Source organism: Alnus glutinosa, chromosome 13 (genome assembly GCF_958979055.1).
Source record: "Alnus glutinosa chromosome 13, dhAlnGlut1.1, whole genome shotgun sequence".
NCBI lineage: Eukaryota > Viridiplantae > Streptophyta > Magnoliopsida > Fagales > Betulaceae > Alnus > Alnus glutinosa.
In genome coordinates, this window is record NC_084898.1 from 11,604,656 (window position 1) to 11,628,799 (window position 24,144).

A 24,144-nucleotide genomic window follows, 5' to 3' on the forward strand; every position below is an offset into this window, starting at 1 on the left:
TTTGGCTGCTTTTAATATTTGCTTTTAATATTTTTAATGAAATACAATGTTCTGTTGCTATGCAATGTGCATTTCTTGGTCCGAGGCTACTACATATGTCCTTAGGCATCTAGGGTTATTTTTTTTAGTTTGTTGGACCTAGGGTTTGATCAGTGTTGGAAGCCTGTTTTCTAGTAATGATAAAACTAGGCAGTTTCTTGTTTCATCGGAAAATTCATTTACAACCAAATGCAGGGCTCAAGTTCTTGATGTGATTGTGTCAATTTGACTTACTGTGGATGCTTTATTTTTCATTTGAAACAGCTTGAGGTATTCTCGTGTGAGTAAATACGTCAAACATCTCGCTTTATGGTTATGTTATGACATGGTTCTCCAAGATCTCTCGTGTGTGTGCAAGGGTTTGAGAGTTGAAAGAAGAAGAAGAAGATAGAGCTGAAAGAAGAGAGAAAAGAAAATAGTCTTATTTCCTTCATACATTCACCATACGACATATACATGTCTTTAAATAGAAAAGTAGTACAAATTCATATGGAAATGTAGTTAATGCAGATTTACAAACAGAGAATAAAATCAAATCAGGCACTAAGTTTCCTTCTTCAACACTTCCCCTCAAGATGAGGCAAAGATGTCTCACGTGCTTACTGCTTAGCTTGCATAAGGTTGAGTGAAGAACACTATTGGACACTCTCTTTGTAAAAATATCCACAAGTTATTCTCCCTTCTTCACATAAGGTATTCAAATTAATCCTGCATGTAATTTTTCCTTGATAAAATGTTTATAAATTTCAATGTGTTTAGTTTGATCATGTTGAACGGAATAATGAGCAATATTAATCGCAGCCTTATTGTCGCAATATAATGTCATAAGATCCTTGTACTCGAGTGGTAAGGGGCTTGGTCTTGGTGGAATTTCCATCAAGTCTAATATTCAAATCCCCTTGGGTGCAAACAATTTCTTTGGGCCAGCTCACCAGCAAAGTCGGAATATTACCCGATTTGTGTGCAGAGGAGCTTTTTGCACGGGTTCGAGATTTACTTGAAAGGGGTGGGTACACAAAGTAGCTCTGCCTTGGAGGGGTTCCTCGTCATAAAAATAAAAAAGAAAACATACCTTGTGAGCCATGGCTTGAAATTTAACTTCTACGCTAGATCTAGCAACCACTAACTGTTCTTACTACGCTAGGTAACTAGATATCCTCCCACCAAAAGTGCAATATCTTGAAGTGGATATATGATTCGTGACTTACCTAGCCCATTCTGCATTTGTATAAGCTTCTATTTTCAGGTGAGCATGTCGAGAAAACAATAACCTTTTATTCGGTGAAGATATCAAATATCAAAGTTGTAACACCCCCCTTCCCTTCTTGTAGGAAGACGATATTACACATCGCTCAAATTCGAAACATAAGTATATAAGATTCCATAAACTGAAAAATGAAAGCAAACCAAACGTCTCATAACAATTAAAACTTAAACTATCGTAATACTGTTATTACAACTCATCCCATTAAAACTTAACCCTTAGTTTTAACATAGAAAGCGTATGTAACAAAACCAACTAATATGCTTCATGTACTTATTTAATCCTCTTCTAGGTGAAGGCTTTTGTCTCTAGTTTCCTTGACCTATAGATCCACAATATCATCTGGTTGTTTAAAACATAAAAACAAAGGATGAGTCTTATACTCAATAAGTAGATACAGTATATAGTAAATGAAATTGGAAACAACTTTCATTTAAAAAACATGAAAAAGTACTAGTCAACATTCTCACATATCAAAAACTAACTGTTGTCCATGTTAGCGCCACTAAACACACTTTTTTTTCCTGTAGTTTATGTTTTAAGATTAGAGTTCCTCATTGGGATTGAATGCAATTTCAACTGAGCTCGAGTGCATCCAGCACAGGAATCTAAGCTCGAGCGCACTTTCAGCTTGGCTCGAGCGTACCATTGAGCTTGAGCGCATTTTCAACTGGGCTTGAGCGCACCATTGAGCTCGAACGCATTACCAGATGAGCTCGAGTGCCATCGCACAATAGGAGTGTACAACCGGTTACGATAGCAGTTATTAGCTCATAACCGCAACCGCAACCGGGGTCCCCGGTTATTCATATTTCAATAACTGCAACTGCAACCGCAATCGGCCTACCGGTTGCGGTTTTTACCAACCGCTGGTTATTCGGTTATTTTAACCCGGTTATTAACCGAATAACCGGTTTTCACATACGTTGAATTTTTCAATTTTTTTTTTTTTTTTTTTTAAAAAAAAAAAATCCAATATTTGTATTGAATTACTTTATTTTTTGTCCTAAAAATTACCAATCACTCTGTTAATTCCCAGAGTGTCCAGTGCACTCCCTTGAGCAACAAGGAGCTCACAGCTTAAGTGCTTAACCAAGAAAAAGCATTAATTAGCAATATTATAAAGTATAAACTGTACATGCATTGTAGAGCAAACCAATAGCCATAGGCTCTTCAGTTTGGTGTTGATTGATTCTTAATCCACAAGGCAGACCAATCAAGCATGCCTGAAGAACACGAAAGAAATGAAAGCCAGCAATTAAATTCACACTTACCTGAAGTGCTGGCTTTCTTTCTGTTCTTTCTGATACACATGTTCTCACAGCCAAAGATTACCACAGATCAAACTTCCACTCTTTCATGCCGTAGTTGTTAAACTCAATCGATCTGCTATTAAGAGAGAGAACAAAAAAACAATATAAGAAAAATCCTGGATATAACATTAAAAATTTCAAAATACATGCCTTATCACTGGTTTTTGCACACCTTCCGAGTTCACTTTACCCTTGGAATTGATTACCATCCCGAGTGCAACATTTGGCTTCACATTAAAAACCAAGACAAACATATGAAATTAGGTAAGATTGGTCAACAAATAATACATAAACAAGATGAAATGAGTCAAAAATAAAGAAAAAGTCTTTTATATATATATAAATATAAAATTATAATTTTATATATATAATAAAACCGGTTGCGGTTATCTTGGTTATTAACCGGTTTTTCATATTGAATAACCGGTAACAGCAACCGGGTACCCGGTTACCTAATTGCAGTTATTTCCGGTTTTTCCGGTTAGTGGTTATTGGTGGTTATTAGCGGTTACCGGTTATTTTCGGTTAATAACCGCCCCGCTTGTACACCCCTATCGCACAGAGCAGGACACGTGACTCATTTTTATAAGAGCATTCAGCCTCATTTTTTTAATTTTATGTCAACATGCTCGAGCTCTCTCTCTTTCTCAAACAAAATTCTGCAGCTCCTCTTCACCAAGAAAGTCCACTCCGGCCTTCTTGCATCTTGGAACTTCGATTCACCATTCGGGTCAGCTTCGAATAACATCCTTTGTGCCACCCAGCCCCTGCTCTTCTAGTTCTAGGGTTCCTCCTACTTCCCTGCCCCACACCCAGCAAGTGTTTGACAGATTGCCTCAACCACCATTCAACATGCATACCAATCGGGCTTCTACCTTTCTGCAATCCGACAGCCGAAGCACTTACTCGAGTGGGGAATGGAGGCGTCGAGCACTCACCCTTGAGACCCACTTCGCCATCAAAGACAACTTCAAGCATCTTGAAGCCACCAAATGGGTCGTACGAGCATTCAAGAAGAGGAGATTGGACGCATTGTTCAAGCCTTGCACTGACACGGTGTTCCCACGCCATTTCCGCCTCTTTTACTAGAACTTGACCTATGACTGATATTTCGAGCATTCTTTCAACCTCCCTCTATGGGATTGCTTTGGAGATAACCGTGGAGGATATTGCCCTCGCACTCGACTGCCCACACGAGTGTCCATCCGATTTGGTTCACAGTGATGGCACTCCTAGGTATGGCCCTTTCCCTACCGGTCTCTTGGTCTAGGCAATGGTTGATGATGTGTGCTTGCCGGTACACCAATGAGCTTCGCAACTGCAAAAGTAAATCTATGTTGCCATCCAAGCTTTGGTTTATCGACATGGTCTTCGAGAAGAATGTATGCCCTCTAGGGCATAAGACACAAAGACGCAATACCTTTTTGCAAGCACTTTATGCTGTCTACAAGGGCTATTAGTTCTCAGCCCCCACTCTCATATGGGACCAAATACATAAATGTTGGGACGGGCTGAACTTCAAGAGGACGAAGATTGCAGACACTTGGAGCCTACTAGTCCCATGTCTTGTCACCAAGACACCAAGTTGCTGCAGCCTAAGGGTGTAGAGTTTTTGGATGAAGACCACACCCTGGCAGACTTCTCTCAGTTCAGGGTGCCACAATGGAATCAGAGTACCTCCCACATGCGCCAACACATGCCAATCATGGCGGCGGAGGCACAAGATGACGAAGAAAGTGCACCGGAGGAGATGGACGAATATACAGCTGAGGCGGATGCCACTCAGCTTGAGGAGGATGATGATCAAGATGGAGATGATCCATCCATGCACGACACCATCACACGTGCTGAGTATACATAATCTTTGTGATGATGTGGCTAGGCAATCCTTTGAGATAGCCAATCATCGTCAGGAATACCGGGAGGATCAACTGCAGAATCAGCAGTTGCTGTAGTCTCTTCTGGAGAGATTTCTAGGCCCCTTTGCCCTATCGCCTCCAGGATCATGATCCCAGGAGCGTTTTTGGCTCAAACACCTCCAGATATACTTTTTTGTCCACACATTGGGAAAAATGTGTGATTTAAGTTTGGGGGTATGGATTGTGATGTTTGATTTTTCTACGTTTATTTGTTTAATGTTTTGTTTAGTTTTTTAGTTTTTTCTATTTTCTGTTTCTGTAACAGTGGGCTCGAGGCACACTTTATTAGGCTCGAGCGCATACTTTATTAGGCTCGAGCGCATCTATTCCACAGAGAAGGGCTCGAGCGTAGCCTTGCAGAATGCTGAATTTTTTTTACTTTTGATGGATTTTAGCCTTGAAGTCCAGAAGATTACTTGTGTTTTTCCCTTTTGGTTCTTGACTGTTAACATAAAAACAAGAGTTAAATAGTGAACACCCCCCTGTGGTTTGACTCTTATTTTTTGCCCTTGTGGTTCATTTTGTATCGCAAATGGTACCTTGGTTTTGGCTAAAGAAGGAGATGGTACCTCCATCCAAATTTTTGTCTAAAAACTAACGGTTGTCTACGTCAACGCCACTAAACACCCTTAAAAAGTCGACACCTATTCCAGATGCCACGCAAGTTACAACATCAGCGCCGTGTCACTGCTATAAAAGACTCAACCACGAGCGCTAAGTCACATCAAAATAAAAAAGAAGTTAAAAACAAAGAAAAGAGATGTGAAGGACTCATTTTAGTCTAAGTAGATGGGACTCGTCAAATTGATGAAATCAGCATCTTCATTCTGTGCAATGCCCTCTATATGAAGGGCTTCAATCGTTGCCTCTGGTAAATCTGTTTTTAACCTTCTTGGACCATTTTGAGAGAGTGTTACCTGAAAGTAGCGGTTGAGACTTTCTCGTTGCTCCCTAAGGAGGAGCGTCTATTCTGGCAGCAATATCATTGTTTTGCCCTGTATCAAAGTTTCCTAACCTGAAGTGAGTGACATCAGCCTTGAAGGGGTCCTTGTCTAGAATGCATGGAGGTGACTCTGGTGCATATTTTTCTATGTTGCGCAAGAAAAAACAGTGTCTTATCCGGTGGTTGTTGTCATCTTCACCTTCATATTCCCGAATGTGATCTTCATTATCCCGGTCCTACAGTTGATGCATGCATTGGCTGTAGCTGAGAAGGGTCGACCAAGGATAACCGAAATTATCTTGGTAGGATTGGCAATTGGTTCAGTATCCAGAACAATGAAGTCTACATAGAAGTAGAATTTGTCCACCTAAATGATAACAATCTCAATGATTCCCTGCAGTTTCTTTACAGATCTATCGGCCAATTGCAAGATGACTGGTGTGGGCTTCAATTCCCCCAAACCAAGCTGCAGATAGACGGAATACAGCAGCAGATTCACTCCAGCCCCCAAATCAAGGAGGGCTTTCTCAATCTTGTGGTCCCCAATGATGCAGGAGATGGTGGGAGCACTAGGGTCCTTTAACTTTGGAGAGAGACTGTGCTGAAGGATAGAATTGACCTACTCTGTGAGAAATACCTTCTTCGGAGTGTGGGCCCTTGTTCTTCGCTTTTGAGTACACAGATCTTTGATGAACTTAGCATAGGATGGGATCTGTCTAATGGCATCCAGAAGAGGGATGTTGATCTTTACTTGATTGAAGACCTCTAGGATGTTGTGGATCTTCTCTCCTTGCTTCTTAGACTGACTTGAGCTTTTGAGGCATTCAGGGAATGGAGCCTTCGATTCATATAGCTGCTCAAGAGGTAGAGTGGCTGAAGCTAGCTCATCTTGTACTGCACCCTTGTCTTTTACCAGAATACGTTCTTTTGGCAGAACTATTTCTTCATGCTTCTTTTACACAACTTGGTTGTCAATTTGTTTACCACTCCGTAGTAGAGTGATGGATTGGACCTGCTCAAGATGAGAACTGCTAACTATATTTCCGTCAACCAAATATTGTCCATTTGGATTGGCCACTGTTTGGCTTGGGAGCTTCTTCTCTTTCTCTCTTGTTGAGTGTATTAGCTAGATGGGCGATTTGGGTTTCTAGCTTTGCAATGGACAGCGCCTGAGAATTCAGTATCTGTAGCAACTTATCATCACTTAAAGAATTCCAAGGAGGAGGGTCTGATTGATACTACTGTTGAGAGGGTCTGAAATTGGAGGCTGAATTGAAGCCTTGATTGGTGGGCTGCTGCTATTCTTGATTTTCCATTCCCTGAGGTGGTGTTGAATTTTCAGCAACTTGATTTCTCCATGAGAAGTTTGGATGATTCCTCCAGTCTGGGTTGCCAAAATTCGAGTATGGATCATTACCCAGCTGGACGAATGTTGCATTAACCTGTTCATGAGAATTGTCAGAAAAGTGTTTACCTGAGGGGCAATCATTCGCATGATGCGCAGGATTGGAGCAGAATGTGTAGGCCTCTGGCTGATTGTGAGTTGGTGGTGCTGAGATAGGAGCGAAGCCGGCTGCCATTAGTTGCTCTAGCTTCCTTGATAAGGCATCCACCTTGATAGTAACCTCCAGAGGATTACTTACCGCATACATACCTTCCTCTTTGGGGGTCATTGTGACTAGTGTCCAGTGACTTGATGAGGTATGTTGTATGGAGTTCTCATCGAGGTTCTCGAAGTGGGTCCATACTTCGTTTTCACTTTTTAGCATGAATGTACCTCCACCAAAAGAGTCTACCATTTGTCGGTGAGGTTTGGTCAACCCGTCATAGAAACATTGGATGAGCTGCCACTTGGGGACAGCAGGGTGGGGGCACTTCCGGAGTGGGTCCTTCATGCGCTCCCATGTCTCATAGAACAACTCACCTTCAGCTTGGGAGAAGCTAGTGATAGCTCTCCGTATTTGATTGGTCTTTCCAATGGGAAAGTACTTCTTCAAGAAAGATTGCTGAAGCTGAGTCCATGATGTGACTATGTTTGCTTCCAGGGAGTGGAACCAATACTTGGCCTTCTCCTTGAGGCTGAAAGGGAAAAGCCGCATCCGTAGGGCATTTTCAGTGAAGCCCTGCATCTTGATAGTGGCGCAAATCTTCAGAAACTCGTCGAGATACTTGTACGGATCCTTGTTGTTAAGTCCATGAAAAGATGGCAGCATTTGAATGATGCTGGACTTAATCTCATAATGGGGTGCCGTAGTTTGCGGCAACTGGAGGCACGATGGAGAGGTGTATGTGGTCGGGATGTAGTGATCCCGCAGCAACATCAGTGGTTCTTCTTCCTCAGCCATGATCGCAATGTTATGTTCTCCGGTCAGATCGGAGTCTCTTTCAGCTTGACGTTTCCTCAACATACGCTCGATGTTTGGACCGCAAGATGTGGTTGGTAATGAAAGGTGAGCGGCGACCAAACATTCACTGCACAAACACAGAACAAAACAAAATTAAAAAGAAACTTTCAGGTCTTGGTTGGTTGCTGTAAGTGCAGTAACTTCAATACTACTGCTCTAGGTAGGTGCACTCGAGCTCACTGGAGATGCGATCGAGCTCACTGCTGCACAAAGATGCGCTTGAGATCAATATAATGTGCTCGAGCGGTTTTGACATTGAGTGCAGAGCCTGAAACAGAGCTTTCATGCGTTATTTATTTTTATTTTTTTGAAGAGCTTTCATCTCTTTCTGCATTGTTTCCCTCCCTTCACTTTGGGTTCTCAAGTGCCTGCTGGACACTTTGGGGAATAGACACGGGACAGTCTGGAAATAAAAGTACGATATGATAATGACAAATTGTTATAAGAAAAAAATTATATGGAATGCTGAGTACATGATCCGACACCTTTGCATTGGGTAATTGGAAGATCAAGATCATTAAGTGCAGGTATTGAGGTGTCTAAAGTGGGCATGGGATTACCTGAGTCAGGAGTTGACGTCTAAGAGGTTGAAGAATAGTCTTATTCTTTGAACGTTTGGAAGAAACTCGTAACTCCTCCACCGGTGGCTCACAATGCTCAACAACAGTTGGCTGTGGTTGCTGTCTATCACGATATGGAAAGGAATTTGTTGTTACCAGTAAAGGGATCTATTGAGGATTTCTCTTTTATCTCCTGTCTCCCCTCGAAGGGAAATCTTAGAAGAAAAATAGGATTGAGACTCAAAAAAGGTGACATTCATAGAGACAAAATGCTTTCGTGTAGGGGAGATGATGATAGCTATAACCCTTTTGAGTTGGCGAATACCCCAAGAATATGCACTTAAGACCTCTAGGATCCAATTTACCACTGGAGAAACTAGGATGATGAACAAAGCAAACACAACCAAAAACACAAGGATGAACAACAAATAATAATGAAGACAAGGATGGTGACAAAACATCAATGGGTGTCTTAAAGTTCTGGACTCATGATGGCATTTGATTAATGAGATATGTCACAGTAGGATTTAGGAACATTCATGGAAATCATTAAAGCACTGTTACCTCTAGGAGATACCAATTCTTTCACTTAGCAACCCCATTATGTTGTGAGGTATGGGCGCAAGTTGTTTGATTGATGGTACCATGCTCAGTAAGGTATGATTGTAGGCCACTTGAAAAGTATTCTCCTCCATTGTCAGAATGAAGAATCTTAATGGAGATGTTGAATTGAATACAGATATCTTATGAAACATGAGGATACATCACTTTTATTTTTCAATAAATAAACTCAAGTAGCACAGGAATAATCATCAATAGAAGTAACCAACCAATGAAATCCAAAGAGAGACAATACATGACGAACCCATACATCAGAATGAACAATAGCAGAAGGTTCAGTATTTTATTTCCATAAGCAGGAGAAGGCATACGATGGTGTTTAGTCAGTTCACAAGTATCACACTTAAAATGGGAAACATTATTTTAGGAAAATAAAGATCGGAAAAGGTGTTGCAACAAAGAGAAAGAAGGATGCCTTATTCTGCGATGCTAGAGCCAATTTATTGGAATGGAGTCATGTGTCTGCGTAATATGGTAAGCATGTTTAAGCCAGCCAGGTTGCTTGATGTGAGAGCCCAGGAAGTAAAGACCTTCCTTCAGGCTACTGTTGCCAATCATCTTCCTCGTGACTATGTCTTGGACAAAATAGTAATTAGAATAAAAGATTACTTGGCAATTCAAATCCGCAGTAATCTGAGCAATACAGAGCAGATTATTTGCAAGATTAGGTACATTTAAAAGAGAGGAAAGAGACATCGACGTAGTTACAAGAATTGAACCTTTGCTAGACACGGCTGACAGAGAACCATCGGCTATTTTAACTTTTTCCTTGCCTGAACAAAGATTATATGAAGTGAAAAGAGATGATGAACCAGTCATATGGTTGGATGCCCTCGAATCAATTATCCAGGGATCATCAGATTTAGCTACATGCCCAGTGGAGGTTGCATTCAGAAATGAAGCTATATTATCTGAATGTGCGAAGGAGAAGGATGCAGTGGTAGGTGGTTCCAGTTGTGACATCAACCGATAGAGGGTTTCCAGTTCTTCTCTTCTAAGATTCCCCCTGCCAGCCTCAAAATAGGTTGCTACATGCCACTCTCCTTGAGTCGCTCCATGAATCCAATGTTTCTGTTCATAAATCTGTGTTGCATCCCCATTTTGAATAAGGTTTGAACCTCTGCAGCCCAAATTTCTTTGGCCTTATTGACAAACTTATATCCCTCACTAGTCTGGCTGCGTTGAATGTAAGTACCACGACATAGTAGTAGAATTCTTTGCTTCCAATTTATCATAAGCAGGGTTGTCTAATTTTAGTCCTTGAATTCTGTCATTAAAGTATCCCATTTTCCCTCTACTTTTAATATATAAAAGAGCATATTGTGACCAAGTAAGATAGTTGAGCCCCTCCAATTTCGCATTGTGATTTGGAGTATTGGATTTTTACTTTGGGAGGTCACCTTACTCTACCTTTATTTTTTTAATTTCTAAGGTCTGATTTATCTCTAACATTTTTAAATCTGACATTGAACCAAAATGCTCCACTACACAACAATTGGGCTCAACAAAATAATAAAAATAAACTAGACAATACGCATCATATAGTATCTCAGATAAGCTAATACTAAGTTTCCTTCTTCAACGTTGAGTGGTACGCTTTGGCATTTGTTAATTAAGTTAGAGAAATGTACGTTGGAATACTACATTACTCCTTTAGTATATTTTCCTTTTACAGCTAATGGTGGGGGAAGGTAGTTACATTGTGTGTTATATCAAGCAAAATAGGGTGGTCTCCATGTTGTTCCCTTAACCAAGCCACTGCCTATGAGTCTGTGTGCATTATAACACGTTCGGTGGAGAATAAGGGGACATAAAGTTGATGAAAGATTGAGTTTTATTACACTTGTAAAGAGAACATGTTAGTGAGAGAGTTATGAGAAATAGTCATAAAACCACGCTGGAATAGTGAGAGAGTTGGCAAATAGTCATAACACTGCTGGAGGAGCATGCCCCCCTCTCCTCTCTCATTCTCCTAATGCCCTTTGTATTCTGGTATCTTTCTGGGTGATATCTGCTCATCTTCGACTTTCAGTGCTCTGAGATAGAATTTATTTTCTTATATATAGTGCAGGTCATTTGAACGAGCATATCAAGACACATCTGTCCCATCAACATTATTACTCCCATAAACTCAAGCGACTGGTGAGTCTGCCTCTCCATGTAGTTACATCTTGAGATGCAAATGCTGTTGTTTCATTTGGAATGTGCTTATAGTTAAGTTGAAAGCTTTTGCTTTGTTTAATATTTTATAATAGCGTATAGGTTGACATGTTAACTATATTCTCTATGAGTGCTTAGTGAATCAGCAAATAAAGAAAGTCTCTAATAAGATTTGTGCATGTTGCCAATAGGAATAACAATATGAAAACCAAAAATTATATTCCTGCAAAGTTCATATTGATTAAGAGCCTGCTTTATGCACCCAAATCAGTGTAATAAAAGTGATTCAGCTTTTCTGTCTCTGTCTTATTCCCCTGAGAAGCTTTGAAGTCAAATTTTTTCTCCAGTGCTTCAAAGTCCGAACACATTAGGGTATAATTTTCGAAGTACAATGTGGATAGACTCTCTCAGCTGCCTCAGAAAGTATAGGGTTTGTGAATTTTCTTTCTTTTTTTAATTTTAATTTTTTTTTAATTATTATTATTAATTTTTTTAATCTGCCTACTTCCTATCTTCTGATAGAGTCCGGAAAAGAAGAAAAAAAAGAGAGGCATTATTAAAGGTAGCTTGAAATCATATATATGTGGCCTAAGAAAAGTCTGCGGTGCGTTTGTACTCATGGGCACATATGGTGCTTATTTTTCTAGGGACTGTCTCCTATGATGCTCAATTATGTTAACATTTGATTGAATTAGGTAAAATGCTGCAAATCAACATGCCAGGTGACTGATATCAGAGATCTTTTGGTTTGTCACCACTGTTTCGATAAAGCCTTCGACAAGTTCTATGATATGTACACTGCAACTTGGTATGCAATGTATATTTACTGCAACAATTTACTTATTTCTTTTTTTTTTTTTTTTTTTTTTTTTGGATTCAGATTCTGTTCTCTATTGAAAAAATGTCATATAGAAAGGGTGGGGGGGTGGGGGGAGGAGGGAATTGGTATGAATATCTGACAATAAATGCGAAATACAAAATTTAGTTGAGCCTTTTGGTCAATAACATATTGGTTCTGTGAAGCATACCTGGACATCTTTATCTGCGGATTTCTACTGCATACGTGGAGAAACCTTTTGGATGTCTGGACCATCACATAAGTCTGACCTAGATGATATAATGGTCTAGACTACGAATATAATAGGGATTTTCTTGGTCTTTTAAACATGAAATTACACTCTCCCATGTTCCACATCCTTTGATTTGTCTATAGCTTGAATATGTTCTTTTGTTTGTTCAATGCAGGAAAGGAGCTGGACTTTCTATCATTTGGGGCTCTATTTGCTGTGAAGACCACTTTGCTTGGTAAGTATCGTAGGTCACCTGTTACTTTTTTTTTTCCTCAAGAAAAATCTTTCCTTTTTTTTTTTTTTTTTTTTCTTGTACCATTGCTGGGTAACTCAGGTTATGGTATGTACAGGCACAGGATGAATTGTTTGAGCGCGGATGTGGAAGACAGTGCATATATTATCAGTCGGAATGCCCAGAAAGACAAGCGTGTACAACTTAGTGACTTCATTTTCTGATGGGGTCGTGAAGGTAACTGACTAGTCACTTTGATTGTCCATAACTCAACTTTTAGAGCTTGTTGGAGATTTAGAACTTAAAAAGCTATTTTAGGTAAAAAAATAAAAAACCCCACATGATTTTTTTTTTTTCTTTCTAAAACTTAAATTTAGGAGAAAAAAAAAAAGGTTTAATTGTTGTAGGTGGCCGGCCACCCATAGAAGAACCCAGGGTGGTGTGGCCACCCCTGAAATGAATCGGAGGTGGCCAGGCCACCCCCAAGTTGATCGAGGGGTGGTGCGACAACCCCTAAGTCTTACTGTGGGTATCCGGCCAACCACAACAATTCAACGTTTTTAATTTATTTTTTAAATTTTTTTTTAAAGGGTTAAAATAAAATAAAATAAAGATTATTTATTTATTTATTTATCTATTTTTAGAAAATGTCATCTATTCCTTAAGGAATAATTGTTGCTCATTTTTTAGAGGAATGGGTATTCCTCTTCGTAAGGGAATAGTTATTCCCATGTGAATAACTATTTTTAGGAATAGGTCCCTACCAAATAAAAGTATGGTTATTTCATAGAAATAGTTATTCTATTTCAGAGATCTATTCTGCAAACCAAACAACCAAACATGTGTCTATGACATTAGAAAGTGTAAAATCCAATGGTCTACACGTGTTGAAAAGCTTTGTTGTGCATTGAACGTGAAGATTGGTGCCATTCAATCATAGGTATTTGTGCAATTATGCTGACGCCTGGGTATGATATAGCGGGAGATGCATTACTTATTTCTAACATTTTCTCGTATGCTGGCAGCTATTTGTGGACGATGTCTCAGTTGATTTACATCTGCCATGGCCCATATGGATTGGAACCGCTTGTGTGTTACACGCAGATTACTGAAATGGAAATTGAATAAGGAAAATGGAAATGGAATGGAAGAAATGTAAGAACAATGAAGAACAATAAAATTGGAAAAATGATATTATACTGAAATTAGGCAAATTCGAGGATGCCTAAAACCTCCGTGAGTAATTCGAGGTACTCTCCCTCCATTTTCAGTCTAAAGTCTGGATACCAATTTTTATGCCTAAAACATTTAACTGGTCTTGTTTATATAGACCCACCTAAAGGCCACTAAACTAATAGGCCACTAACTAATAAGGCCTAAGGCCCATTAAACTACTAAGGCGGCCCATTAACTAATATATCTGTTACAATACCGACCCCTTTAAGCACCTTGCCCACAAGGTGCAGTTATTTTTGCGTAAAAAAAAAAAAAATCTAAGCTTCAAAAACTGGTTTCTGTCGTTCCTTGCTTAAAAGAAAAAGTTGCTGCCAACCCAAAAGGATCTGAAGCCCACTTGAAGAAGCAAAAGCCTTTCACGCCCATTTGAAAACAAATCTGCACCATTTGACCAACCCAAGACAAGTCGTACTCCATTTGCTGCTGGGCTGCTGGCTGACTTAAGTTGCTTCCAAGTAACTACACCATAATAAATGAATGATTATCCTGATGCCACGTAGCTGGCACTTTCCCAAAATGCAACTCTCATAAGGAGAAACGGCATAGCGATCCCAAGCCCCAACACCACCGGCGAGTCGCCGTGGCCTTCGTTGGTGATCCCTTTTCGGCAGCGCCGGTGTTCGATATCAGCACTCGCTTTATTTCTGTCGTGGAGATGTAAAACTTCATCTTCTCAAAACTTGCTTGCACTATAGCTCCAATTTCATGAAAAGAATCCCCAAACAGGTGGCTCTCAGTCTCGCTGGATTTGTCCATACAGAAATACGGGAGTGAAAATTCTGGAGATTGTAATCGAAATGCGAAGCCGTGAAAATCTGGAACTGTCCGTATAGTCTTCGCATCCTCTTCTCCTTCCGCGCGCTTCCAACGCCATCGGTGCTTCAAGGCAATAAAGTCCAGCCCATCCGCATACGACAGCACCATCTCAGCCCCTCGCAAAGGTTGCATCCCAGATTTAGTGTGTCTAAGCTTGAACTTTGGATGCAGCCTTGCATCACACAAGTTCTTCTCATTTTGATAAAGCCCTTCCCGATCTGGAATTTGCTGCACCTCGAGAGATTCGGAAATTTGTGGAGGAATTTCGTCGAGCAGAATCTGTATGTTTTGGAATTTCGTTTCAGATTCTGGAGTTATTGTGTGTTTTGGATCTGTTTATGAAAATATTGTGTATTTTGGAGCTTCATTTGGATCGATTTCTGGAAGTATTTCGTCTCTTCTCCTCTTCATTGCCTTTCTTCTCTTCTGCTCCTTTCTTGAATTTCTCTTCATTGTCCACCTCCTCAGGGACTGAAAAGCGTGCTTTAAAAGCCTTAACAAGTTCGTCCCACCAAGAAACACCTTGAGTAGCGTTCAATTCCCAAAACCAAACACAAGCCTTACCGTACATATGATAGGAGCAAATGGAGAACCGTTGATGATCCGGCGTGCCATAGTAATCAAAGAATTGTGTAGCTTGGTTGCACCAAGTCTCCGGATCTTCACCGTCAAACCGAGGAGGAACGGCAGGAGGAACTATCTTTGTCTCGTCGGGCTTTTCACTCTCGTCCACGGCCGACAATTCTGCATGCGGAAACAATTCGTTGAAGCGTTTATCTTGCGTCTCAAAAATTTGTTGAAGGGCTTTATTCTGTCTCTCAAAAATTTGCTCCAATTTTGCTATCATTTCAGCCATTAGAGTGTCGGATTGTTGCTGCTTGGCTTCTTGAAATTTCTGCTCAGCTTCTTGCTTCTTCCTCACATGCTCTGGAACTCCAGATATCTCGAGCTGGAAATCTCCCAACGTCGGTCGAGTCGGTGTATATTGCAAATAAAATTCCATGGATCTAGGGCTATAACTGAACCAAAATCAATGGATCTAGGCTCTGATACCAATTGTTACACGCAAATTACTGAAATGGAAATTGAATAAGGAAAATGGAAATGGAATGGAAGAAATGTAAGAACAATGAAGAACAATAAAATTGGAAAAATGATATTATACTGAAATTAGGTAAATTCGAGGATGCCTAAAACCTCCGTGAGTAGTTCGAGGTACTCTCCCTTCATTTTCAGTCTAAAGATTGGATACCAATTTTCATGCCTAAAACATTTAACTGGTCTTGTTTATATAGACCCACTTAAAGGCCACTAAACTAATAGGCCACTAACTAATAAGGCCCAAGACCCATTAAACTACTAAGGTGGCCCATTAACTAATATATTTGTTACATTGTGCCACCATGGAGATGCTGAATCTTGCCCACCCCAAACTCTATTTAATGAGTGTGTCTGTCATATAAATCTTTCAGAAAGCGACTGTACGTTTCTTCCTCTTTTTTTTTTTTTTACTCTATTCTAGTTAAAATCCATGTTTTCAAAGTAGCTTCAGGCTCTATTTTAACTATTTATTTTCACTAGTTTATTTCAATATTCATTTTCAATGATTTTTTATTATTTTTTCTTTGAGAGGAGAGAGATTGTTAAAAAAAAATTAATGTTTTTTTTTTCGTATTTGGTGAATGAGGGTTTGCAATGTGCATGGCAGTTTGCAGTTTAGCAATAGGCATTACATCACTCCTTTCGCATATGCCTATGGGTTTGCCTGTGCCCTCTGTTCAGCATTTAGTTCAGTGCTAGGAATTGGAATTCCAATTTTCAACAGAAATAACAAAGCGTAAACAGGATTATTAGCCTAAACGTAAAGAGGGGGCTTGGATTTCAACTCTACAAAGGGTGGCGGTGGATTCAAGAATCTGAAGATGAGTGGCCTTGAGCAATAATGGTAGGGACGTAAGAAAAATCCCAAACAGAGGGCAGCAAGGGCAATGATTCTTAGGAATAGTTCCTTACCAACTAAAAGAATGGTTATTCTAAAAAAATAGTTATTTCATTTCAGGTGTCTATTATGCAAGCCAATGCTGCATATTCTAAGGAATGACGGCAAACAAGGCAAGTACGATTTCTAAGCTGCAGCAAAGCGTCAATGCACAAAACATGGATATGATGGTTGCAGTGATAATAGACTCGTATCATAACAGGTGGCATAAGTATTTGATGGCTCTTGATTCTTGGGTCATCAGAAGCCGCCATTAATTTTTGAAGTATGTGTTAGATTATTTTTTGGGTTGGATACTCAACGGGGTAAAGGGGGTATCTATCACCAAGGGGGCTTGCTGGGGCTTTCAGACGACCCTTCGGAGGGGGTATCAATCACCTCTGTCCTTCGAGACATCAAGCTTTTATGGGATTTTTCAGTGAGAATGATGTTCTTGCACAATAAGGAGGTAGTTAGGAGGTCCTCAATCAGAGATTGAACACACTCCGATGCTTAAGTTAGCATATTGTGTTTAGAGTGGAGAGATATAAGGTGTGTGTTAGTAATGACGGAGAGAAATGAAGAGAGTGGGGAGAGAAAGAGATGAAGAGAAGGGAGAGTACAAAGGAAAGTTGGGGAAAGTCAGAGAGTGAGAGAGAGAGACCGAGTGGTCTCTAGCTAGCTAATGGGAAAGAGATCCCCTCCTCTATATGCCTTGTCCTCTTTTATAGGGCCCCGCTTACCATATAATATTTTAGGAAGGCCCTACCTTATTATTATATTAAGTGAGATATTATCTCTCCAACAGTATGTACTTCACAAAGACCAAGAGTTACCATTGTGTAGGGATCTGGATCCTCTCCAGTTCATTAGAATTGGAGAGGAGCCAGTTGATGGCTTGGATTAAAGGCCAAAAATAAGCCATGTCATAAATAGAGAGAGAGAGAGAGAGAGAGAGAGAACCAAAAAAAAAAAAAAAAAAAAAAACAAAAAACCAAAGTAAAACCCAGTTCTCTGGATCCCTGTCCCCCAAGGATCCTCTCCATTTCTTCCAATTACTGCTCTTTTTGTTTTCGGAAATGGTGGTGATGACGCCAGTCTTTGGTTTTGTAGAGATCATAAGGAGCCCATAGATAATCAACTGGGCATGGCGATTGAATATCTATCATAATTTCCTTCTTAATAGGTAGTCAAACCATTATAGAGAGAGACGCTCTGCCTTCTCTCTAAAATCCTCTGAATGTTCCTTTTGCCCAAAAACCATGTGCTTTCCTCCTCCTCTCCCCTTTTTCCTTCTTTTCTCCCCTTTCCTTCCCTTGTTATCGCCTCTGATGAGGCCTTTATCATGCTAGAGCTTGCTCTAGATTTATCCACCTCCTCTGAGGTATCTTTCCTGCTTTCTTCTAATACAACACAGCTATTACCGATTCCCGCCGTCTTCCTCCACCGTGTCTACTACAATCTTTGGTTTGGTTGTTGGGTCAAAATCTTTGGATCTAGATCTATGTTTTTCTACCAAATTTTGTACGACACACACCTCTCTAGTGGGTTCACCGGCGTCTTCTGCTTCCTCCAATGGCCGTCGCGCCCCCTTCCTACGTCCACACACCAGCTCGTGGCATGCATGCGCCAGGGAGTATGTCTCCCTTTCCGGCGCGTGGTGGCCACGTATCCTCCATGTTTGTTCCCCCGCCCCGGTTTTTGGTGGTTCTCGGCATTGCCTTCTGAATCTCGCTGGAGAGAGGTCTTTCGTGGTGGAGCGTGGTCTTCACACGCCACCACTGGCAACTTTCAGTCCCTATCCTCATTTGGCACTATGTTGTTGTTTTAGCTTCTGTTTATTTTAGTTATTTGGGATATTGTTCCTCTTTATGGGAAAGTACTGTATTTGAATTTATGTTGGGATTTCTCTTTCTTGTAGTCCTATTTTCGGACTCGAACAACACTTTTACTATGTTAACCATCTGTTGGTGGTTGTTGTTGCTCTCAAGTGGGGAAGCAAGTGAGCTTGTCCTAATCTTCCTTTAAACTTTTAAAATTGCCTTGCGCGACCCCTTGAAAGGACAGGGTCATTTGTTGGTCCAACTCTACTATTGGGGAGCCCACCCCTTTTTCATTAATTGGATCGCCCACTTCTTCTTCCTTTGGATCAGAAGTGTGGAGGATACCTTTTTCCCTAATCAATTAAAAAGAAAAGAAAAGAAATCAACTGGGCATGGCGTCCTCCCATCAAGCCTTGCCCATGGCTTTCCCCTTGCCACTCCAGTGAAGCAAACTGATAGGACTAGATGCAAAGATCTGCAATTACTCACCACATTATCCCCACCAACCCCATGTCGGTTCCATCTATGATCAATCGCCTCAACATCTCCACCAAAAACCAACAAAAACGGTGGAAGAGAATCAAATTCGTAAATCCTACCCTGTTTATGAATTTCCATCCATTTCTTGATCTTTCTCATGTAGTCACCCTCTCTCCACCACACCAAATCCATCACCATCACACCTGTGTTGAAATAGCAAGGTCTTTTCCTTGCAAAAACCTTGGAAAACTCAGGGTCAGACCAAAACTCATTAGAAAAGTAGTTGATGAAGTTAGCGTGACAATATTCCAGAGCTCCGATTGCTCTTGACCCAGTTAGAGAAACACCCCAATTGAAAAGGATCGTCTCCAGTTGGCTATCATCTTCCAGTGGTGGTTTCGGTGGGTCAGGTTGGCTGTCGGTGGCGGCAGTGGTTTCTGGTGGCAGAGGCTGAACTTGGGGGGAGGGAGGATGTAACTCCTTACTTTCACAAAAAGCGTAAGTGAAATTTTTTTAATTTTTCACGTGACATTACGATCTTATCAGAGTTAGTTATTGGCAACGGAATATATATATATATATATATATATATATATATATATATATATATATATATATATATATATATATATATATATATATATATATATATATAACACTTCAAAGCTTCTAACTGAAATACCTCAAAATAGATATTTAAAGTATGTCTGCATAATTATACATAAGATAGCAGTTATGCCTCACAGGGCGCATATAATCATACGGGTCAAAATAACTAGAGTTTGATAATTACATAACAGCAGAAATATAAATATTGTCTCTGATACTAAGTTAATGAACTACGTCATGGTAGTTCACAAAAAGGAGGTAGTCTAGCCTCAAAAACTAGTATAAGGATCCATCTAAAGGTTCGGATAAACCTGATATTCTTCATCTTCATAACCTAAATTAATAAATAACACAGAGGAAACAACAATACAAAATACATAAGTGAGTCCGCTGTTTCCCATAATAATATGAATACTGATTTATTTAATCAATGCAACATAATGCAATAGAGCTTTATAATCACATGTATACGCAATGTATAATTTATGATCGCGAATCATAGACATAAATTGAATATAAATATAATCATAAAGCAATAATATGACAGTTTTTAAATGTGGAGTTTTAGGTATTTCCCTTTTTTCACTCCTCTGTTGGCCTAGGCGCGGTTATCTTCTTATTTGAAGCCTGAGATTCTTCACATTTAACTTTTAATTATATTCTTTGGGAGCCTAGGCTCCTGGAAACCTGGGTTTCCTTGGTGACCTAGGTACATCAATTTTTGTATTTATTATTCTCTTTTCAAGTACTTCCTCATTCACCGAGAACCTAAGAACTCTAACGAAGCCTCATGTACTCACTATGAATCTAGATCCCCAGCTTGTTATTTAACAGATTATTAAAATAGTAAAATATGCAAAGTCACATGTGCAAACAAGTAAATAAAGCAGTAGACACAATATTATAGGAAAAATTTACCAGCATCACCCTCAGTAAGTATAGAGATACTTACTACTTTTGCTTCAAAGGTTATCCTCAAAACTGCATAATTATAACCATGCAATAAAAATAAATTAGTAAAAGGCATTATGAGAATTTTTACTACTACTACTACTACTACTACTACTACTTCACTTATTTATTATGGGTTATTTTTCCATTATAACGGCTACAGATTTAAATATAATGGTTATATAAATATAACCTTATCCTTATTTTATCCCATAAAATAATTCCATTTATAAAAATGGACGGCATAAAATATTGATATTTTAAATTGGACATAATATTAATTTAAATATCTATTAACATTTTATTAAAAAAAAAATAGTTAGGTAGCGTAACGATGCTACTAAAGTTATTCTCTTTTTTATTAAATATACCTTCCTCTGAAAAAATGCTTTATATATATAGTTTTTGGAACATATAGCACATAGAAAACATATATATATATTAAAGCAAGTATACAAGTGTCATCTAATGAAGTACATACATATATAATCTTGCACTTTTTTTTTTAACAAATACACTTGTCTAACCAACACACACCTATATTTATAAACACATGCACACTTCTTTTTGTCAAATACATAAATACACCCTCATTCACGTGCACAACACATTCACTCTCATATCAAACATGCGCGCACACACACACCCTTATGCCACATATATATATTCTCAACCACAAAATCTCATGACAGCAACATATATAAAAACTCTCCAAATACCCTTGTCTTGTCTTTACACTACAACTTCTTCTCACACAACCGGTTCTTTCCTTCAACTTATGTATATTTTCTTTAAATTATTCCTCTTCAATACTTACTGATTTGCTGTTGGTGATTGGTTATGTCTTGAAAGAAAACTCCTCTGTTGAAAACAAGAAGAGAAGGTAAGGAAAGTTACATAGCTATACCCAATTGTTACATCTCAAGGGAGAAAAGGGAAAACAAAGCATAAATTAAGGGAAATATACACTGAATCCATAGAGACAAAACGAAGAATTACCTATTGAAATTCGCATAGAAAGTCTAGTGAAGAAAGAGAGCTGGTCTGGAATAGAACACTAAAAATTTAGTTTGAAGATTGCTGGTTTTTGGATAAAAAACAAGGAATGAATTCAGATATTGTTTTCTAATGTTTTGTTGAGAAATGAAAGGTGGTTTAAGGCTTCATTTATGGTTTTCTAAGTGCTGAAAGCATAAAGAAACAAGAGAATTTTACTATCAAAGTTTTTGCACTAACAAAAACTCAAAACAGAGCATAACGACCTCTTTGTAGGCTTGCTGAGTTCAAGTTTTCTCGGTGCAAAAATTGATCGCTCATCAACTCATTATATAGGAAGCTTGAAGGGTTGAGATCAAGCCAGTTAGGAAGTACTTCAATGGCCGGATTAATGACATATCAGCTAGAGAGAATAGTACCAATCACCCATATCTTCAAAGATTGGATTTTCATATCTTTGAATAATTATTACACCATATCTTGTTTGTTTTGAACTAAACCAGCTAACTAGACTAACTAGGTGAGTTTTTTTTTAATCTCCTAAGACCACTAACACGGAATGGGTTCGAGAATCAAATGTAGAAAAATCAACATTTGTAGCCTACACATAAACTGTGTTGCACTGATCGACTCTTCAGTCGCTCGATCGACTACGACCTAGAATCGCTTGATTGACTATAAAGTCGCTCAATCGACTTTGGCTAAAATATCTTTGCCTATCTGACTTATATATATATATATAAGAATTCTATTTAATCTATAACTAAAGTAATTAAGCCTTATACCTATGCATGTGTCTATATCTAGGCGTTAATAATTTAAGTATGATATTCCGGGGTATTACAGAGGAAGGTTTCAGTGGGAGAGGGAAAGATGGAAGAAATGGAGACGGTCCTTGGGTGACAGTGATCCGAAGAACTGGGTTTTACTTTGATTATATATATATATATATATATATATATTTTTTTTTTTCTTCTTGATGACATGGCTTATTTTTGGCCTTTGATCTCTTTAAAGAGATCCAAGCTATCAATCGGCTCCTCTGCAGTTCTAATGAACTGGAGAGGATTCCGATCCCGATCCATTGCGTAGAAGCCATTTTACAATATTACTGCACAGAGCTCCATACTTTTTTCATGACCAGGAGCAATGTATGGAGGAGGAATTGGAGGATCCATTAATGTACCGATGAGTTTTCCTAACATTTTCTTGCAATACGAATTATATATATAAGTTGAGAGATAGACGGTATATATTGTATTGTATTCCTTCTGAACACAGATTTCCTTGTCACAAGGCCTAGGAAGGATTTTTTGGGTACATTAATTAACTTTTTGAAAATAATTTTTTTTAAAACAAAATTAAAAAAAGAAAAAGAAAAATCTTTAGGGCATGTACAATTATGCAAACATGCAATATAATATGAAACCCAAAAAAAACATAATATATAGGAAGACATAAATTTTATATAAATCAGCCTCTAAAAGTGACGTGTTCTTTAAGCTATTGAAGATGCAACAACCTAATCCTGCAATTAATATCCTTTCGCATCGAGTGAATATCAATTAGACAAGAATTATTCTCATTCTAATACCATCTAGGTATCTTATGCCAAATATTAATAATATGTCACTTTTCCCTTAGCCTCTAAGTTATGTGACAAGAACTCCGATAGAGAGGTTATCACTTTAACTTAAGTGTATACAATTTTTTACTTCAAAAAAAAAAAAAAAAGGGTGTATACGATTTTCTAGATTTGATGTAATCCCCATGTAAGTCCGTGGTAGTGTGGTCGTTCCCATTGTAATCACATCTTATCTATCCTAAAGAAGTCTATTTTTGTAATCCGCAAAGTAAACACCCACCGGTAAGGAGCAAGACTCTAAGGTCAAGGTGAGGTGCTTACTTTACATTACTATAGACCACCAATGGAAGCCGTGAATCTTAACTCTTGAATCTCCCTCTCACTTGATATTTTGAAATAATAGGTTTTCTTAAACCAATTGTAACCCAATTACAATTGTGACCTTACCCTAGCTCACCATTCCCACTTTAGATTGAAATCCTAATCACATTAGAAATCCTAGTTCGAGTAGGAATCCTAGTCAAACTAAGACAACGAAATCCGGTCAAAGTCATTTAAATTAGGAATCATAATCTCATTAGTAATCCTATTGAAAATAAGAGTCCAAATAGCGATATAAATCCTAGTCAAACTAGGTTTTCTAGTCCCGGTAGGAATCCTAGTTGGACTTGTTCTTTGGAATCCTAAACATATTATTAGGGTTTCTTATCTAATTAGGGCTTAGGCATTTTTATCATATTAGAATGCCTAAAATCATTTAATCTATTTTAGGAATGAGTTTCCTAAAATGGAAATCATATCCAACAAGATGTGGATAACCTAACCCAATTAGGTATCCTTATTCCAATCAAAATTAGAACTTTGTCTTGTCTTAGGTACTAGGAGTCAAACTCTTACTAAAAAATTAGTAACCCTTAACCATTTAGGGGGCATAATTGGTCCAAATTTAAATAGGATTACAAATCCTACTCAAAATAGAAATAGGTATGTAAAAAACAACCTAGTTTTAAGGGGTAGCTGCACCCCTAAAGGGTGCGATCCCCATAGTGCACCACCAAGGGGTGGTGCGGCAGCCCCTTAAGGGTGCTGACCACCACCCCTTGGTGCCCCTATAGAAAATATTCATAGTAGAATTAAAGTTATA

General features: G+C 38.8%; 2 protein-coding genes across 6 annotated transcripts in view; one reads left to right on the forward strand and one right to left on the reverse strand.

Annotated features, from left to right (window-relative positions):
• Nucleotides 1–24,144, forward strand: part of LOC133854312 (uncharacterized) — a 42,279-nt gene that overhangs the window by 14,214 nt on the left and 3,921 nt on the right. For 2 of the 5 annotated variants that reach the window (XR_009896803.1, XR_009896802.1), the window contains exons 12-15: nucleotides 11,131–11,206; nucleotides 11,920–12,032; nucleotides 12,470–12,529; nucleotides 12,645–12,763. Coding sequence is in view for 1 of the 5 variants with exons in the window: in XM_062290447.1 (XP_062146431.1) it covers nucleotides 11,131–11,206; nucleotides 11,920–12,032; nucleotides 12,470–12,529; nucleotides 12,645–12,750 (355 nt within the window). In the remaining 4 variants the exon portion in view is untranslated. Of the gene's footprint in view, nucleotides 1–11,130; nucleotides 11,207–11,571; nucleotides 11,655–11,746; nucleotides 11,829–11,919; nucleotides 12,033–12,469; nucleotides 12,530–12,644; nucleotides 12,764–13,336; nucleotides 13,467–13,551; nucleotides 13,732–24,144 lie in introns of those variants that run through there. The other 3 variants (XR_009896804.1, XM_062290447.1, XR_009896805.1) reach the window with 3 other exon arrangements.
• On the reverse strand, nucleotides 18,737–22,593 carry LOC133853895 (probable galacturonosyltransferase-like 10). The gene is made up of 2 exons (XM_062289916.1): nucleotides 22,528–22,593; nucleotides 18,737–19,339 (listed from the first exon to the last, which is right to left on the reverse strand). The coding sequence occupies exons 1-2, from the start codon at nucleotides 22,591–22,593 to the stop codon at nucleotides 18,737–18,739; spliced, it is 669 nt and encodes a 222-aa protein (XP_062145900.1).

Bases quoted from the DNA above. Each gene is read 5' to 3' on its own strand.
- LOC133853895 (XM_062289916.1), bottom strand. From the start codon at position 22,593: ATGGATCCTCCAATTCCTCCTCCATACATTGCTCCTGGTCATGAAAAA. The intron at 19,340-22,527 runs GTAATATTGTAA...TGTGAAAGTAAG, and splicing joins AAAGTATGGAGCTCTGTGCA to GAGTTACATCCTCCCTCCCC.